This window comes from Sorex araneus, chromosome 8, assembly GCF_027595985.1.
Source record: "Sorex araneus isolate mSorAra2 chromosome 8, mSorAra2.pri, whole genome shotgun sequence".
Taxonomy (NCBI): domain Eukaryota; kingdom Metazoa; phylum Chordata; class Mammalia; order Eulipotyphla; family Soricidae; genus Sorex; species Sorex araneus.
Window position 1 is genome coordinate 13,512,018 of NC_073309.1, and position 20,383 is coordinate 13,532,400.

Here is a 20,383-nt window from a genome sequence, read left to right on the forward strand (position 1 = left end):
CCCACAGGATACACTTTTAGAGTAAGGGTCTTTTTAGGCTGTCAAGACTACAGAGCAGTCAATGATGAATACAGGCCACGTGAAAAGATCTCGTCAGGATTCAGACTCAACAAGTAATGTACAAGGCACATCAGCTGAAACTATATCCCAGGCACAAGGAACACGTTTTATTTTACTTTACACATTTTTATTTATTTTACAGGAATTGAATCCAGTTTTCAGGTGCCTGAAGCATGTACTCTATTGCTCAGCCACATCAACTACCCACCCCTATGCCCCAACATTTTACTTTTTGTTCCACAGTAAAATTACCTTGTGAGGGCCAGAGACATAGTATAGGATTAAGAGACTTACCAGGAGTGTGGCTAACACCAGTTCAAGCCCTAGTAGTACACATGGTCCCCTGAGCAGAGGCAGAGATAGCCCCCGAGGACGGTTAGGTGTGGCCCACCCTTACCCCAACTGAAAATTACCTTGTCATTTGATTATATATGACATGACATTCTTACTTTTTCTTTCCTCTCTAAACTATCCCATGCCATATGTTCTTTCTATAAGTCAAAGATCTAAGGAGTCTTATTTCTACATTTGCCCCTTCTGAGTAGGGAAATAGTATAGAGCACTGGGTAGAGTGGGGCCATTAACTGTTAAAATATCTCTGAGCTCTGGTTTCTTCATGGGAACAACAATCATCTCTTCAGGGTTCTCGTGAGGACAGAGAGAGCATGTCAGAGAGCAAAAAACACAGTCCTCAGTATACAGCACTTTTTCCTCGTGTCTGCACCACCTGCCTCCTTTTAAGTTCCATCAAAACCACTCCGAGGGATCCTGGAGTGGTCCACTCCAAAGTCCTGCCCCTGTCTGGACTGAAGAAGATAACACCATCCAAAACCCTTCCTTGAGGGGGCTGGAGTGATAGCACAGCGGGTAGGGCATTTGCCTTGCACGCGGCCGACCCGGGTTCGATTCCCAGCATCCCATATGGTCCCCTAAGCACTGCCAGGAGTAATTCCTGAGTGCAGAGGCAGGAATAAGCCCTGTGCATCGCCAGGTGTGACAAAAAACAACAACAACAACAAAAAAACAACCTTCCTTGAAAAGAGCACAGCTCTCAAGAGTTTGAGAAGTTTCTTTTTTTTTTTTTTTCTTTTTGAGTCACACTCAGTGATGCTCAGGGGTTACTCCTGGTTCTGCACTCACGAATTACTCTCCTGGCGGTGCTTGGGGAACCATACAGGATGCCAGGTCAACAATATTCAAGGCCAATGCCCTACCCACTGTACTATTGCTCTGGCCTCAAGAAGTTTCTTTATAGGGAAGTTTCTTTACAGAGCTTCTTACTTGGCAATGAATGACAGACGTGTGGCTTTCAAAGATACAGATATGGGCTAGAAAGGCAAAGGGCTATTCCTGATGGAAGCCTCTCTGGCAAAATTCTCTCAAAAGGGCTTTCTGGGGGGCTGGAGTGATAGCGCAGGGGGTAGGGCGTTTGCCTTGCACGCGGCCAACCCGGGTTCAATTCCCAGCATCCCATATGGTCCCCCGAGCACCGCCAGGAGTAATTCCCTAGTGCAAAGCCAGGAGTAACCCCCGTGCATCACTGGGTGTGACCCAAATTTTTTTTTAAAAAATTAAAAAAAAAAAAAAGGGCTTTCTGAGATTTGCTCAAACCACCTGCCTTCTTCTCATTGGATTTTCACAAGGTATCAAGCTTGGGTAACACCATCATGCTTGGGAAACACAGGAAGAAAGAATACTGAAATTTTCCTGTAGGTCTATACATAGGCTGGACTTTAGATCACTTGTTCTCAACCAAAACAAGTAGTTCCAACTCTGACTAGGCCATTCCATGCTAAGATGGTAAGATGAAGCAATATTTTTTTGTTTGGGGCCACACCAATCAGTACTCAGAGGTTACTCCTGGCTCAGCATTCAAGAATTACTTCTGGTGATGATTGGGAAACCATATGGCATGTCAGGGACAGAACCCGGGTCAGCAGAGTGCAAGGCAAGTACCCTACATACTGTGCTATTTCTCCAGCCCTAAAGCGACATTTTCGCATCTCTCAAGATTTTTGCTTAGAAGAGGAGTGCTCAAAAGATTCAGAATGTTTTATTTTTGTTTGGGGACCCTACCTCTCCAGGTGTGGTTTACTCCTGGCTTAGTGTTCAAAGATGACTACTGGGGGTTCTGGGGTGGTGCCAGGGATCAAACCTTGATCAGCCACATGCAAGGCAGGCATCTTTATGGCTGTAGTATCACTCTGGCTCCAGAATTGAAATTTTCCTTTTATTCTGCTTTTTGGGTCACACCCGGCGATACACAAGGGTTACTCCTGGCTCTGCACTCAGGAATTACTCCTAGCGGTGCTCAGGGGACCATATGGGATGCTAGGAATCGAGCTCGGGTCGACTGCATGCAAAGCAAACGCCCTACCCTTTGTGCTATCGCTCCAGCCCCAGAATTCAGATTTTCTTACACTCTCCCAAGATATTATTCTCATTCCCCTGGTACTGTTACCAATAAGCTAAGCAATTTTCAAAAGAAAGAAAATCATCCTGGGGCCAGAGCGATAGTACAGCAGGTTCAGCTAATCTAGGTTCAATAACTGCCATCCCATATGGTCCCCTGAGCAACTTCTGGAGTAATTCCTGAGTGCAGAGCCAGGAATAACCCCGAAACATCTCTGGGTGTGACCCAAAAAGCAAAAAAAAGAAAAAAAAAAAAAGAAAAAAAAAGTCATCCTAACAATCAATGTTTTATTAATACTTTATATCTCTGGAATAAAAATATAATTTTTAAATGATATTTAAGTATGTCCTTCCTGTAACCCAGCACTAGAGTCCTCTATTAAAAAAACAGTTGAGGGGCTGGAGTAATAGCACAGCGGGTAGGGTGTATGCCTTGCATGCGGCCGACCTGTGTTTGATTCCCAGCATCCCATATGGTACCCCGAGCACCACCGGGAGGAATTCCTGAGTGCAGAGCCAGGAGTAACCCCTGAGCATCTCTGGGTGTGACCAAAAAAGAAAAAAAAAGTTGAATAAAGTATTGACATCTTTTCACTCTAAGAAAATAGGATCCACTTGATATGCATATAAATTCCAAGGTGCAATTTCCTTACAGACAAAAGGTATTTCTAAAACATTCAGGCGGAACAAACAATTCTCTGTATTTCATGGGAAGCAGAGGCAGATGTGAAAAGATGAGAATGACACAGAGAGAGAGAAAGAGAGAGAGAGAAAGAAGAAAAAGATGGAGAAAAGATGAGATCATCTCCTTTTGATCTTTATGAAAAGATTATCCTATTATAAGCAAACTATATTAATATTATGAAGAAAACCAGACAAATTATTAGTCTGTATAACTAAGAAATGGTAAAAACAGAGATGTGAACCAAGGTCTAGATTCAAAATTGATTCCAGTTGCTAGAAGATATTTAAAGAATATTAGCTTAGTGATAAAACTACTATCAGAAACACAGGCAACAAAATTAGTAAGTGATCTAAGTAATAAACTTCACTTAAAACACCGGTTAAGGGGCTGGAGAGACAGTTCAGCGGGTAGGGTGCTTGCCTTGACCATGGCCAACCCAGGTTCGAACCCTGGCACCCCATATGGTTCCATGAGCCCCACTAGGAGTGATCCCTGAGCATGCAGCCACGAGTAAGCCCTAAGAAAAGCCAGATATACCCCAAAACAAAAACAAAAATCCTATTTTAAAATCTGGGATTGCCCAAACCTGGTTTAACTAAAAGTGCAGGTGGTTATAAGCTCAAAAAACATGTCCATGTCCCTGTCTGCATGGCTACTTGTGCTGGGCAATTGTCTCATCATAGTCTAACACCAAAGGTCGATTAGATCAGGATTTGGGTTAAATAAATACAAGAAGCTATCCTCTTTCACTTTATAACTAAGAAACCACTTCAGTTTCTTTTCGTTTCGGGCTAAAGGAAGTCTTGCCCTCCCTCTATAAACCCCTTGTTCTGTGGTAAGCAATACATGAATATCCAAATACTTGAGTGGAGCATTAAGCATTCTTGCCTCAGAAGGACACTCACATGGGGCCTCACTGGGCAAGTAGTGGGTGTAGTTCTGCAGATTATAATTTTTGGATATAAATAACATCCAACTCTGATGCTCTGGGCTAATCTGGAAAGTCTTACCAAAATCTCACCTACCACTAATCTCTACAATATTCTTTATGTTAAAAAAAAATTATTACATGCTTTAGGATACGAGACTAACAGAAATAAGTGGAATTAAAGTGATCAAGCACTTAAAAGTTCTCAGAAAAGAGGGCTTGAGGGGCTGGAGTGATAACACAGTGGGTAGGGCGTTTGCCTTGCATGCGGCCGACCCAGGTTCGAATCCCAGCATCCCATATGGTCCCAAGCACCGCCAGGAGTAATTCCTGACTGCAGAGCCACGAGTAACCCCTGAGCACTGTGAGGTGTGACCCAAAAAGAAAAAGTTACCAGAAAAGTTACTGAGGACATCTATAGCCTGTGTAGGTTCAAAACTATTCTTCAAAATTTGCCAGCATTAGATTACCAAGACCAAAAAAAGTTTCAGAATAAAAAAATATATACTTAAGCATGCCTAGCAAGTATGAGTTTATTGTATATATACAAGTCCATACATACACACACATAAATACTTGGTTAACTGAATACTGTCAGGGATTCTCCCATTCAAACACACTGACCCAGTAATCCCTGTCATTTAGCTTCTCAGAGTGTCAACTTCTGACAGTGACTCACTGAACAGGGATGCAACTGCAGTAAATAAATTAGCTACCACTCACCTGTTCACTGTAGAGAACCTGGACATTTTTGATGATGCGACAGTGCTTCTGAAGAATAGCTACTGCCTGAGCCAGAGGCATTCCTGAAATAAAAAAAAGGACACCCTGTAGGTTACTTGGGCTTAGTTCCTAAACAAAGCCTGGTGTCATAAGGAGAGTTTTTATGAGCAGACAAGACGTTCCATAAGCAATATGAGGTTAAATAAAGTTGTAGGAGGCATCAAAGGAAAAAAAGAAAAAAAAAAAGGAGAAAGGAATGAATAAGCCAAAAGGATTCCTGGAAACAGGACTTTTGCCCTGATCTCTCTGTGTACTTGGGAAGACACAGTAAGCTGACACCAAAGAACAGTGATGAAAGCATTGACTACATGACTCTGGAGACTGAGGTTTTAGTTTCCACTCTTTCCTGTATCACGTGTGACAAAGGGCAGGTTCCTTCCTCTCTGGCATGTTTCCTCAACCCTCAAATGAGAATCTTCAGGAGCACATGACTTACAAGATCTCGTTTAAGAAGTTAAAAACCAGGGTCATAGAGATAGTACAGCAGTTAGGGTGCTTGCCTTGTGGCCAACCTGCATCCCCGAGCACCACATATGGTCCCCAAGCACCGTCAAGAGTACTCCTTGAGTGCAGAGCAAGAGTAAGCCCTGAATACTACCATGTGCGGCCCCCAAACAAAAACAACCAAAAACTAAGCTAAAAATTAGGGCCAGAGGATAGTATAGTAGGTAAGGCGCTTCCCTTACATGCAGAAGACCTGGGTTTGATCCCTGGCATTCCATTATTTGTTCCCTGAGCCCTCCAGGAGTGATTCCTGAGCTCAGAGTCAGGAATTAAGTCCCGAGCATGGAGGTATGAGCCAAAACAAAATTAAATTTTTAAAAATTAAAAAATCAAGAACTCACCAGAGTACGTTTTTATTAAGGATTCAGTGGGATCTTTATTTATCTACCCACAAACATCTTTTAAATCAGTTCGTTTCGGAGCCAGAGTGAGAGAACAGCAGTTATGGAATTTGCCTTGCAATGCGGCTGACCTGGGTTCGGTCCCTGGCACCCCATATGGCCCCAGAGCCCAGGCGGGAGTGATCTCTGATACTGGCATGATGGGGTTGAGATCTGAGGTTGGGAACACTATACACATGGAACTTGATCATGGCTGACTGTAAAAGTTGGGTGCTATGAATAACTTTGTAAATTACAGTACCTCAATAAAAAAATATTTAAAAAATCGGTTTCTCATCCAATAGCCTTCAGGATATTGGAGTGGAGGGCAAACAGGTAAAAACTGTGTAAATGGAGGTGCCACAATAGAGACTAGGGAGCCAACTGGTGGAGGTGGAGCACAGAAAGAAAACAAGGTCAGAAGGGGGCCACAGTTGGAGGCAAAAGATTGAGAAACAGTGCTCTAAACCTTAACCCTGGGGTTTTTGAACTCATCATTATAAACAGATTTATGGATGTCCCCATTTCTTAAACAATCTTGAGAAGATTCCAAGGGCTCACAGGGAATACAAAAAAAGTGCTTCCAGAGTCTGGTGTGTGTGTGTGTGTGTGTGTGTGTGTGTGTGTGTGTGTGTGTGTGTATGTGCGCGCTCGCGTGTGTGTTTTCGTTTAGTGCTATGCCAACTGTGTAGGGGTTACTTTCAGTGTGTGTGTGTGGTGTGTGTGTGTTCGTTCAGGGGTTATTCCCTGTGTGTGTGTGTGTGTGTGTATGTGTGTATATGTGTGAGGGAATACCAAAAAAGAGTGCTTCCAGAGTCTGGTGTGTGTGTGTGTGGTATGTGTGTGTTCATTTAGTTATACCAACTGTGTAGGGGTTATTCCCAGTGCAGAGCTTAAGCAGTGCTGGGGGACCATGTGGTGCTTTGAACTGAACCTGAAGTTCCTGCATAAAAGCACGGCTCCAGCCCTTTCAGCTATCTTCCTGCCCACTGGTCTGTCATATTTTAAATTAGAAAAAATCCTATAGGGGCCGAAAGAGATAGCTTTCAAAAGGCTGGAGCCCCAGCATCTCATGGTGTCTTGGATGCCACCAGAACAATCTCCTGAACTAGTAGTAGTCCCCAGACACTGCCAGGTGTGGCCCCAAAAACAAACAAACAGAAAATTAAAAAAACCCAAAACAACCAAAAAACCCAACCCTACAGAAAAACAAAGTAAAACTGTGTCAGACAATCCAAATACAAAGACTCATAGCTTCATGAGTGCAAAAACAGTGGTGTTATTCACCACTCTGCATCCAGCACAGGGCTGACCGACTACTGAACAAATATTTATTCAGTGGGACTGGAGGATTATGAGTTTGGTAATAGGAGCAAGGGAGGAAGGGCAGCCATTCTTGCTTCTTGGACTAACATTAATGTCTCCCATTCAAGGTCGGTTTATCTACTATTCAAGGAGAGGTAATGCAAAGGAAAGCTCACATATGAAGGACTAGAAAGTTAAAAATGTAGCCCATCTTGGGGCCAGAGACAGGTGGGACACCTGCCCTGCATGAGGCTGACCCAAGTCCAATCCCCAGCACCACATATAGTCCCTCTCAAGACTGCCAGGAGTGATCCCTGAGTGCCAGGAATCAGTCCTGAGTATTCCTAGGTGTATCCCCAAAACCAAACAAACATGTGGTCCATCCATATTTAAGCAATGATCTAATTCTGCTTTCCATTTGAGTCCATTCTAAGGTTTGTAGAAAGTGGCAGGGAATCGGAAAGCTGGCTATCCGATTAAGCAAGATACCTGTAAGCCTCTGATAGTCTAGGACCTGGGACTCAACAGAGGCTTCATAAATGTTCACTGAGAATATGAATGAGTTGGAAGCATCACTTAGCTTTGCCATTCATGAAATGGAGGAATATCTATGCTTTCTCTCCCAGAGTGGAAAATATATATGTGGAGATAAGCTCAGTTGGTGCCAAGAAAGACAAATGGCTTCTCTGATCCACATGGAACAAAACGTGCTTTCTTGAGGGTGAGTCCTTTGCTTTCTATTCATCTTAAACTCTTGGCCCTGGAATCTTTATGAGAGTCATCTGGAGAAAAACCCAATAAAGCAGGAAACAAAGCAGCCTCAATGACCAGTCTTATCACACAGCTACTAAAAAATGAAGGCCATGAAAGACTTCTCAAGAGAACCAATTATATATATGGCAAACTTGAGCACGATCCCAACTCCAACAGTCACCAAGCCCTCAACGTGTGGAGCATATGGTCAGTTTTCTGAATTACACAGATGCTATGCCTTAAATATCTCATCATTTGGTTTCCATATTACAAAAAGATAAAATCCAAACATCACCTAAAGGTCTTGAATATGCTGGTCCTTATCCATCTCTAATTTTCTTTTTTCTTTGGTGTTTTGGGTCATCCCCAACTATGCTCAGGGCTTATTGCTGGCTCTGTGGTCAGGGATCACTCCCGGTGGGCTTGGGGAAATTGAACCCAGGTCTGTGTGCACAGCAAACACCCTACCTGCTATAATACTGTTCTGGATCCTTTACTTTTCCTTTTTATTTTCTTTGCAAGGCAAATGCCCTACCCACTGTGCTATCGCTCTAGCCCCCTACACTGTGTTATCTTAGTCCTCCACTGCTCCCCATGATTTCTCTTGTTCCTAGCACTTGTCAAAATCTTTCATACTGTATGCCTTTGCATTAGCTCTTAATTCTACTGGATTATTTGACCCCCAGCTTGCTCCTTCTTATTGCTTACATCTCACTTCCTTGACTACCTTATTTAATGAACCCTTCCTTCTTATTTATTTATCTACTAGAGTTTCTTCTACAGTTCCTTGAGGACTGTTCTATTCCCAGAACCCAATCACATGCCTGACATAATAGTTAAGTGGTCTTATGTTATTAGTATTTGTGTAAATTTAAATGAGCAAAACAAAGCAATGAAAACACAGAGATCCTATACCAAAACCTTAGTGGTCAACACCCTTGCTCTTCACTGTCCTCTCCTTCACCAATTCTATCTAATCTACCAATATCACACTCTCCCTGCAGTTCCTCTAACTTTCCCAGAACCTAAAGATGGCAGTATTTCCTTCTGCCAATCCCAACCCACTGATTCAGTCAAATACCTAGTTTCTGGGTCATATCTCAATGACTTTTTTTTTTTAACAGCTGGCCAAGGTATGGGGGACCTTGGGCCACACCTGGCAGTGCTCAAAGATCACTCATGGTATGCCAAGGATTGAACCAGGTTTGACAGCATACAAGGCTCAATGGGGGTCAGTCGCATTCCAGGCAAGCATCTTAAAAACCCTGTTATCTTTTTTTTTTTCCATTTTGGTTCACACCTGGTGATGCACAGGGGTTACTCCTGGCTCTGCACTCAGGAATTACTGCTGGTGGTGCTTGGGGGACTATATGGGATGCTGGGAATAGAACCCGGGTTGGCTGTGTGCAAGGCAAATGCCCTACCTGCCGTGCTATTGCTCTAGCCCCCTACACTGTGTTATCTTAGTCCTCCAACACACCCCTTTTCAACTTGACTGGATGATTTACTGGCAGCAGACTTCTTTATTCTTTTTCATTTCTTCTTCTTTTTTGGGGGGGAGGGGGTTGGCTCAGGGTCTCATACATGCAAAACAAGCATTCTACCACTGAGCTCCATCCCAGACCTATTATTACTGTTATTGTTATTATTAAGTATGGCCCAGTTTGGAAAACACTGGGTTAGGGTTGCTTAGGGTTGTGTTTAGTTTAGACCTTTAGTTTAGGTGTTAGAATTAGGCAGCAGACTTCTGAAAGGGCATTCCTGGTACTTTCTTGTTCTGGGAAATGGAAGTATAGGCTCCAGTAGGTTGATAAAAATCTTTTTTTGAACCCCCAGGTGAGATCAAGTTACTTCTCCCCTTCCACAGCATCCTATACCAGTGTTTCTCAACTGAGCCATACAGCATCCCACGGTCCCCCATAATACTGCTCGGGGGCCACAGATAAAAGGTATATAAACAGCAGATGGGACTACAGCATGTCAGGACCTACTACTGATAAGATGGAGGGACGAAGGAAGGAAAAAAGTTGGAAAGGTGCTATGATCTGAAAAGGGCCAAGAAACACTGCCCTAAATAACATAACTCTCTAACCTCACTATAATAAACTGAACTGTTTCTGTAATTCCTCCATGTATTCAACGAAGTTCTTCTGGTCGTAAGTCCATTTTTCATTTCCTCCCCATCTCTTCCACTTGTAGCTGCTAGGATATCTGGGGTCCCACCTATGAATTGTAGTACTTATACATTTTTGGTAACGAGAATCACAAGAAAAGGGTCAGCAACAACCGGCAGTGCTGGGAGTCAAACTCAGGCATTCTATAACTAAGACACATCCCTGGGCCAAATTAAACCCTCTCTGAGGCCCAGAGAATAATAAAGTGGTTTGGGCGTTTTCCTTGCACGCCTGAACCAGCTAAGGAGTGATCCCTGAGCGCAGAGCCAGGAGTAAGCCTGAGTACCAGTAGGTGTGGCCCCAAAACAAAAATCACACACACACACACACACACACACACACACACACACACACACACACACACACACGCCTCATACAACTTTTACTTGCAAACGAAGTCACAGCTACCTTACCAGAATGAACCACCTTTGCCAGAATGAACCTTAGTCTCTCTGGAGCAAGGTAATCTAAGAGAAAGCTATTCTCTAAGACCTTTAAAGTTTACTTTCTTTAGGCATTTTTTTTTCTTTTTGGGTCACACCTGGTAATTCTCAGGGGTTACCGTTGGCTTATGCACTCAGGAATTACTCCTGGCGGTGCTTGGGGGACCATATGGGATGCTGGAAATCGAACCTGGGTCGGCAGCATGCAAGGCAAACGCCCTGTTCACTGTGCTATCACTCCAGCCCCTCTTAAGGCATTTTTAGAGACAATTTCTAATTTCAAAACAAAGTCAGACAGGTCTCCACATCAACAATTTCAGCCAGTCCCACTGAAAATACTTATAATTTGTACTGTCTTTACCATTGGTCAAATCATCAGTACATTCTGAGATTCCTCTTGGCCTTTTCCTGTCCTGTTTTGCTGGCATTTCCTTAATCTTCCAACATTACACAAAGGCCAGGAAGACAGCCAAGAAATTGGATGTAGCTCCCCATTGTGATGCCAGAAGGATGATGGCAATGGTTAGATACATCTGCATTTGCACAGATTCCAGAAAGAAGAAACCTAGAGACAAAAACCTCAGAAGGGCAGAGTACCGGGAAGCAGGAAATCCCAGCTACTTTACCATTCTACTGTTTCTGCCCTTCTTAGCCTCATTATCATGTAGAAAACAGAAATTACCAGACAGAAGTATGATGACTTCAGTTAAGCACTGCCTGGTTCTCTAGTCCAGGCATCTAATTCTAAAGCACAGATCCCCTTTTTGACCTTAGCCTTACATTTCAGCCTCAAATGCAGTTTACATATGTTTCAGGCTAGGGAGAAGATTTAAAGGGAGGAATAGAATTACTTTGTTTCTATTTCATTTTGGCTTATGCTCAGGGATCACTCCTGACAGTGCTCAGGGAATCATATGCTGTGGTGGTGCTAGGAACCAAGCCCAGGTCAGTCATATGCAAGGGAAGCAAGACCCTTACCTGCTGCATTATATCTCTCTGGTCCTTATCTTGTTTTTAGCCTGGGGGAGGTCAGAACTGGCAGTGTCTCCAGGTCCATTCCTCATGCTGCTCTTGTTCAGGCATTTAGAATTAGATTCCTAGACTAGAGAACCCCACTTCTCAGACATATCATTCTAAAATGTAGTTTTTCAGATCCTAAAAAAATCAAGAAAAAGTAAAAAAAAAAAAAAAAAAGTTGGGGCTGGAGCGATAGCACAGTGGGTAGGGCGTTTGCCTTGCACGCGGCCGACCAGGGTTCGATTCCCAGCATCCCATATGGTCCCCTGAGCACCGCCAGGGGTAATTCCTGAGTGCAGAGCCAGGAGTAACCCCTGTGCATCACCGGGTGTGACCCAAAAAGTAAAAAAAAAAAAAAATCAAGAGGGCTTGGGCCCTCTGAATGGATGTTGGTGCCCAGTAAGAGAAACGCTGTCTACTCACTCTTTAGTTGCTATTTCACAATTTTTTTTTTTTCGCTTTTTGGGTCACACCTGGCGATGCACAGGGGTTACTCCTTGCTCTGCACTTAGCAATCACTCCTGGCAGTGCTCGGGGGACCATATGGGATGCTGGGAATCGAACCCGGGTCAGCCGCGTGCAAGGCAAAAACCCTACCCGCTATGCTATCACTCCAGCCCTCACAACTCCTTTAGAGAGGATTATCCAAACTCTTGATTCCTCAAAACTGTCAAAAAGTTAGAAGTGGGAGTCAAAGTACCAAAACAACAGCCTACTCCTCTTGTGCTCCTAACCAGTTCTGGGGAAGCTCTGGTCTTGGATGATGTCCTAATCACTGCTCTTGACCAAGAGACTGGACACAGAGACCCACACCTGAGTCACAACATCAAACGCCGTCTGAAGCCAAGGCTGTGGCTCTCTGCCCTGTGAAGTTCTGGTATGAGCACAAGCTGTCAAGGGGTGGGGTCAGGAGGTTGTTTCCTCACTGTGGAGGCCAAACAACAGCAGCATGAGGAATGGACCTGGAAGCACTGACAGTTCTGACCTCCCACGTGAGCTCTAGGGACAAACAAACAACAGGGGGCTAAGGTGGCTCAATACAACTGGCTCCTCCACCAACTGAGGGGGCCCGGGGGCGTTCATGGAGACAGAGGGCCAGGGCAGGGGCCTACTCGCCCAGTTTGATCCCATTTCCCGACTACCCTGTCGGCACGGTGGCACCTTCTAGATTCCAGGAGAAGCTACGCCCCCAACTGAGCAGCCCACTCGGTCCCGTGGCCCCAATCTGGGTGACAAAAGTTGAGGCCAGCACAAACAGCGCCAGCACCTGCTCCCCACCCCCCTCGCTGAGCGCTAGAACAAAGTAAACACGCGGCGGGGGAGGGGGGGAAGAAGGGGTGACCGATCTGATCGGGACTAGGACCTTGGGGCGGGGGTGACCGGTGCATGCAAACCCAGCCCCGACTCCGCGGCACCCTCACCACCTGACAAGCTCCTCGGCCGGCACCCGCCGCCCCCCAGCCCCCACCCCCATGCCACTCACCCTTCCCTTCTCACAAGGTCTGGGTTTAGGGTTACACCACCACGCCGCCCCATAAAGTAAAAGGCTGAGTTAGAAGTTCCCTCAATACACGCAAACTTCTCCTCGGCTCCCCGGGTGAGCTCCCCGACAGCTGACTAGGGGCGCCCCGAAGAGCAATGGGAGACGCGCGCGACTTGGCTGCCGGGGGTCAGAGGGGTGGCGTCGAGCTGCCCCATCTGTAAGGTGGGAGCGAGAGCAGAAGCTATCCCGGGGGTCCCCCGGAGGCAGACGCGATCGCCCCAGCGAGCAGGCCAGGCCAGGAGCGTTTGGGGTGTGTCAGCCATTATTATTATTATTGTTGTTGTTGTTGTTGTTATTACTAACGCCCCGCGGCTCCGGGAGCCCGACACGGGGACGGTCACTGCCCGGCTGGGCAACACAGACTCACGGGGGATCCAGTGAGTGCCCGGAGCCCGGAGGAGCCTAAGTGGGGGACGGAAAAGGAGGAGAACCGCTGTGGTCTGGGGAGTCGGGGCAGAGAGCAGACGCGGGAAGGGCGGGGAGTCCGCCAGGCCAGCCCCCAGGGTCCGGAGGAAGGACCCCCACACTCACCCAGCGTAAATTCCCATTGCTCGTTCCCCAGAGAGCGCTCGGGCACCACCTCGAGATCCAGCATTGGCTCGGCTCGCCGGGCCGGGGCGGCCTCCCTGCGGCGGCGCAGACGCGACCGGGGCTGAAGAGACAAAGCAGCGGCTGACCCGCCGCCTCGGCCGGCCCGCGGAGGCCCAGCTCTCCACCTCCTCCTTGGTCTCGGGCGGCACCGGTCCAGCACCTCACCTCACCTCACCTCACCCGCAGCAGCCGCGGCAACCGAGGCGGCGGCGGTAGCAGGAGCGTTTGCAGCAAAAGTGGCGTGCCGGGCCGTAAAGTGGGGCGGGGGCGGGGCCAGGGCGGGGTTTCCGCCGCGGGGGAGGAGCCCAAGGCGGGGTTACGCGTGCGCAAACAGTGGAGGTGGCGGCTGTGACCCCCGCCTCTGCCCGCGCCGCGGGAAACCCGAGTGTGGACGCGACGGAAAAACCTTCAGTGAAAGAGGAACCTCCAACGGTGTGGTGTCCCGCAAGTGCACACCACACGTCACCCGTTTCACAGGAGGATGTGGATACCACGCAGCCCACACCTGACACGGCTGCACAATACTTGGCTGTGGCTACCCTAACGTTCCACTCAGTTCATTGGGCGCAAAAGGTGACTTTCGACGGTGCGCAAGTCTGAGACTCAAAAGGGACTCAAGATACCGAGTTCAGGAGCCCTTTAGCCTTGTTGGAGCAGAGACTGACACCGCTGTCGCTGTCTTGATTGTGCAGGAATGATCTCTTCCCTACCCAGAAACTCCAGCACTCTCTCAGCAGGAACCCGATGCTAACGTGCCTGGGGCAGGAGAGGGGGAGTTGCACAGAGAACCGGATGAAGAAGAGTGACTAGGCAGGACCTACCATCTGAGGACTGCCAGCAGCTCTAACTTGGACCTGCTTCTTCACTAACATTGTGTGTTGAATCAAATTTCTGGTGCTCTTTCATGGTGCCTCAGTTTCCTCAGCTACAAATTAGGGGAGTCTTGTAGTCTGTTCAGACTCTGGGTCCATACCTAAAGGAAATTCCTCTCCTGGTAGTCTTCCTGGAGAGTCCGACTTCAGTCTGGATTCTCAAGACCAACCCAAAGCCTAAGATCACACCTTACTTTGCAGCTACAAAGAGTGAAGCCTAAAGAAGTTAAAGTCCTGGGGCTGGAGCAATAGCACAATGGGTAGGGCATTTGCCTTGCACGTGGCCAACCCAGGTTCTAATCCCAGCATCCCATATGGTCCCCTGAGCACTGCCAGGAGTAATTTCTGAGTGCAGAGCCAGGACTAACCCCTCTGCATCGCCGGGTGTGACCAAAAAAAAAAAAAAAAGCAAGAAGTTAAAGTCCTTGTGATCTTAGGGTAGATCCCATGTTCTATCCTTTATAAAATACAGGAAGGTTTTTTAGCAAAAGAAAGAATGACAAGATTAACTCTCAAACTCTCTTGGTGACTAACTTGGAAGGCTTAAAATCTGAAGTGGGGATCGCACTCATCTGTGAAATAAAAAGTAGCAGAATGGGAGACTAACACCCAAGAGTAGTAGAGATAAGAATCAGGAGGTCTGCCTCACAGCTTGGAAACTGGCCTCACATGCTGGGGGAAAAGGCAGCTGAGATAGAGAAGGGAACACCTAGTAGAGAGTGTTGGGAGGACCCACTCGGGTTGAAAGCTGCTGTGTGCCGAAAGTAGACTATAGACTGAACATGCTGGCCACTCAATACCTCTATTGCAAACTAAAACATCCAACAGGAGAGAGAACAAAAGGGAATGCCCTGCCACAGAGGCAGGGTGGAGTGGTGGGGGTTGGGGTGGGGGGTGGGGGTGGTGGGAGGGATATTGGGAACGTTGGTGGAGGAGAATGGGCACTGGTGGTGGGATGTAAACGAAATGCAAACATGAAAGTTCATAAGTTTGTAACTGTACCTCATGGTGACTCACTAATAAAAAAAAATCTGAAGTGGGGAAGTATTTCCATTGCTGCATTGTTATACTTCAGCCCCCAAACGGAGCTGAGTCATTGAGATGTCTAGCAGAGGGAATTGGCTAACTAAACTGGTATGTCTAATAGATGATAGCATGACAAAAGGATGAATATCCCTCTATGCTGATGTGGAAGCCCTAAGAGAAAAAAAGTCAGGTGCAAAAACAATACCTTTTTTATTCCCTGTGAAAATAGAAATAAAAGGAACATTTGCCATATTTGATAGAACATTTCTAGAGACATAAAAAATTGTCAGGACTAGAGACAAAGATACTACAGCAGTGGGTGAGGGGTTGATCTTGCACTGCCAACCTGGGTTCTATCCCTGGCACCCCATATGGTTGTCCAATCCCTGCCAGGAATGATCCCTGGGAACAGAACCAGGAGAACCCAGAACACTGCTGGATACGGAAAAAAAAATTGTCAGGGCTGGGAATATGCCTCAGTAGTAGAGCACTTGAATCGTGTTGAGGCCCTGGGTTTGATATTTGGCAGCGCATGCACACACACTGTCACAAATAACCAATATGGGCAGGGATGGAGAGGGACCATATCTGTCTCTTACCAAGCATGGCAAGCACAATAATGAAGAGCTTTGGAAATGTTAGTTTAGACAGCTGGCCTAGGGAGTGTGGGAAAGGAAACTGGGGAAAATATTTCTCAGGTTGGGGAAGAGTGATCTTTGTTGAAATGTCTTCATAGGGAGCAGAGCGATAGTACACCAGGTGGGCTGCTTGCTTTCATATGGGACACTTACCTAGTATGGTCCCCGAGCCTGTCAGGAGTGATCCTGAGTACCACCAGGCATGGCCCAAAACAAAAAAATTGTCTTCATAGAACCCAAATCCAGCCAGACTAGAAATGGTTTTCTATTTCAAATATACTTGGGGCGTCAGGGAAATAGAGATTAAGGAGCTTTCCTTGCATGTGGCTGTCGCTGGTTCAATGCCCAGCACTGCATTGTTCCCTGAGTACCACTGGGGGCAGTGGGCACAGAGCCAGGATAGCTCTGCTAGGTGTGGTACACAATCCTCCCCTGCCCCAAATACTTAAGGGGTACACAAATACACAAGATCACTGACCAGTCTGGGGGTGCTGGTGGCCTGCATAGCCACCTCAAGCTATGTGACTTGTGCCAATGGGACACAGACTTGCCACCTCCCCTGCAGGGGACCAGCCCCAGGTAAACAGGTCTGAAGCAGGAACATCACAAGGGTTAAGAAACAGAAGAGAGAAAAGGTATGGGGTCTGGGGGCTAATAGCCTCACAGTCTGAGAGACTCCATGTACAATATTTTATCACTTAGAACCAGTAATCACCAAAAGAACAACATTCTTTGGTCAGGCGTCTATCTTAATCTATTAGAGCTAGACTTTTGCACATCTGAGGGCCATGCAGTCGACCCATGTACAATCCCCGCAGCCCATATGGTGTCCTGAGCATCACCAGGGGTAATTTCTGAGCCTGGAGTCAGGAGTAGCAACTGAGTATTGTCAGGTATGGTCACAAACCAAACTGAAAACAACAAAAAAACAGGGAGGATACCTGACTAACTCACGATCTTAGACACGAACTATCGAGTGGAGGCAAAAACTATAAAAAGATTGCAAAAGTTGGGTCAGGAATGGAGCTTAGTGGTGGAGTGCTTTGCCTTGCATATACGAAGCCTGCGTTTGATCCCTAGCAGAGCAAATAAGTAGCAAAAGTTGACTGGAACCTTTGGAAGTGGAGCTATGATTCCCAGCAAAACTTCCAAATTTATGATGAATGTTTTTGCCTCCTTGAAGAAGCATGAGGAGGTGTATGATACCCACAAACAGCACACACCCGGGTTTGTACTGCAGCATCTTTCCAGGGTTCTGCCTCACTGGATTCAGTACTTGGCAAGTCTTCTACTCATGTCTCTTCTGCAAGGCCAAGTGGTTGAGTAATAAGTTTTAATCTCCTCCCATTTCCTATGGCAGCAGAGACACTGTTGAGACATGCCTTGCCTAAGGCATCCCACCTTCACCGCCTTGGAACCACTGGAGCTCTTACCAGACTGATCTAGTTGATGTGGGAGGACCTGGGGTCCCACCTACATCTAACAAGTCAAAGAGGGGACTCTTTCTTTGATTTGTTGGATTTGGACTGGCTTTGCAACAATAGCACTATTATTAGTCACCTATGACAAAAAACAGAGGTAACTTAAATAACACCACACCTATATTTGTCCTGGGTTTCCTCCTGTGATCTGTTTAAACTGTTTTCTTTTGTTCATTTTGTTTTGGCCCACACCCAACTGTGCTCAGAGGCTACTCCAGGCTCATAGTTCCAGGCTTGCTCAGTAGGAGCATGTGGTGCAGGGATCAACTCCTAAGTCCTTTGTGTAAAGAGTATGTGCTTCCAGTCCTTGGGTTCGTCTCCCTGGCCCCTGGGCCATGTTCCTTTGGATTCTTCATTTGCTCATCAAGTTTACAAAGATCTTCACAAAGATCAATACAAACACACTGAACTCAGAATTAGATTTGCATGTGAGAACAACCTTAATCTTCTCTTCTTAGCTTTTTTATTTTTTTCAAAGTGTTTTTGTTTTGGGGCCACACTCAGCAGAGCTCAGGGCTTACTCCTGGTTAAGCACTCAGGTATCACTCCTGGTGTGACTCTGGGGGAATATGGGATGCTGGGGATCGAACCTGGGTCAGCTATGAGCAAGGCAAACGTCCGACCAGCGATATTCACTCTGGCCCCAATATATACATATATATTTCTCTCAAAGATGGTCATGATTATTTTAAGACATATGTTCACAGGGCCAGAGAGACAACTAAGTACGGAGTGCATACTTTGCAAGTAGGAGACCTGAATTTGATCCCTGGCCCTCACGGCTTCCCAAGCACTGAGCCAGGAGTATATACTGAGTACTATTAGGTGTAGTGCCAAAACAAAAAACTGTTCTAATTTTTTGACACCACACCTGTCAAGAGAGAGCTTAACCTTTTTTTTTTTTTTGCTTTTTGGGTCACACCCGGCGATGCACAGGAGTCACTCCTGGCTCATGCACTCAGGAATCACCCCTGGCGGTGCTCAGGGGACCATATGGGATGCTGGGATTCGAACCCGGGTCGGCCGCGTGCAAGGCAAACGCCCTACCCGCTGTGCTATCGCTCCAGCCCCCGAGCTTAACATTTCTTTCAATGTGACCTGATTCAGTCAGTAGCACACATCTAAGGTATGGCAGTGCAAGAATAGGTAAAGACCGGCTTTCATTTTGTACATCCTTTTTCTGCTTTAGGGCCACAGCGATGCTTAGGACTTTTTCCTGGCTTTGCACTCAGGAATTACTCCTGGCAGCGTTTGGGGGATTGAACAAAGGTCAGCCTCATCCAAGGCAAATGCCCTACCCAGTGTTTTATTGTTCCAGCCCTGTATTCTTTCTTCTTTCTTGCATAGCTTCTTTTGGGGGAAGCTACCTTTCAATCTGTGACCTACACTATCGAAGCACACAAGTAGCAAGAAAATAAAGGTGTCCATCTCCAAACCTAGATTAAAACCAGGTTTTTGTTCTAAGTCTTTAAGTAACTTAGGCCAATCAGAAGAATCCATGGAGAGGAATCCTTCGGCCATCATCAAGTCTTCTCTGGTGGTGGGAACCTCCCAAGCATGCTCGTTTCAGGGTCTCCTACTGACCACAGTTCAATCTAGTCTGAGGCTGTGGTTCTCAAGAATTACCTTGAGTCAATCCAGAGGTTCCCAGTAGCTTCCAGGGCAGCACCTGGTGATGCTTGGGGTGGTGCTGAGGATTGAACTGAGGCTGACTGCATGCAAGAACTTTAACCCCATACTTTTGGGCTCTTACAATCAAGTTGTGGTAACTGTAATCTAGTCTCTAAACATGAGACTCATACCTCGTGAAAACCCTTGATCAAAGAACCTTTAGCTTTTCCTTAATCTGACCCACAGAAACAGATGCTCTTTAAATTTTATATTCACTAGATGATGCTTTTAGAATATTTTTGTCATTTTGTCTTTGGGTCATACCAAAGTGCTGTTCAGATCTTAGTCCTGGCTCTACATCCATGGATCACTCTTGGTGGGTTTTGGGGGACCCTATGAGATACTGCTGACTGAACTCAGGTAGGCCACCTGCAAGGCAAGTGTCCTACCTGCTGACTATTGATCTGGTCCCAGAAATGATGTTTCTGTTTTTTTTTTTTTTTTTTTTTTTTTTGCTTTTTGGGTCACACCTGGCGATGCACAGGGGTTACTCCTGACTCTGCACTCAGGAATTACCCCTGGCCGTGCTCAGGGGACCATATGGGATGCTGGGATTTGAACCCGAGTCGGCCGCGTGCAAGGCAAACTCCCTACCCGCTGTGCTATCTCTCCAGCCCCATGTTTCTGTTTTTAAATAGATACATTTTGGGGAAGTAGGTTCTGCAGCAATGGCTAATACAATGACATACAACTTGAAAAAGCTTTCCATTGCCATGAGATTCTTTTCCTCGTGCATTCCAGAATTAGCATAACCAGGTACCTATTTCTACAGGTGAGACTTATCAATACTATAATTATTGCTCAAGAAAGTTTTGGCTTTGGGGCTAGAGTGATAGCACAGATGGTAGGGCATCTGCCTTGCCTGCAGCCGACCCAGGTTCAATTCCCAGCATCCCATATGGTCTCTGAGCACTGCCAGTAGTAATTCCTGAGTGCAAAGCCAGGAGTAACCCTTGTGCATCACTGGGTGTGACCCAAAAAGCAAAAAAAAAAAAAAGAAAAAAAAGAATATCTGAATAATACCAGCATAATTGTCTATTCCTAAAATAATTAGCTTAAAATTTTTGGGGGTGGAGCAGTCCACACCTGGCAGTGGTTGGCAGATCATATGTGGTGT

At 46.2% G+C, this 20,383-nt stretch overlaps 1 protein-coding gene across 1 annotated transcript in view; it reads right to left on the reverse strand.

Moving 5' to 3' along the window:
* The window catches only part of PHAF1 (phagosome assembly factor 1), a 35,645-nt gene extending 21,825 nt beyond the window's left edge, over window positions 1–13,820 (reverse strand). The window contains exons 1-2 of the mRNA XM_004600613.2: window positions 13,519–13,820; window positions 4,809–4,891 (exon numbers count right to left, since the gene is read on the reverse strand). Coding sequence (XP_004600670.2) covers window positions 4,809–4,891; window positions 13,519–13,582 — 147 coding nt within the window. The 5' untranslated portion in view covers window positions 13,583–13,820. The remainder of the gene's footprint in view (window positions 1–4,808; window positions 4,892–13,518) is intronic.
* Window positions 13,821–20,383: the final 6,563 nt, after the last annotated feature.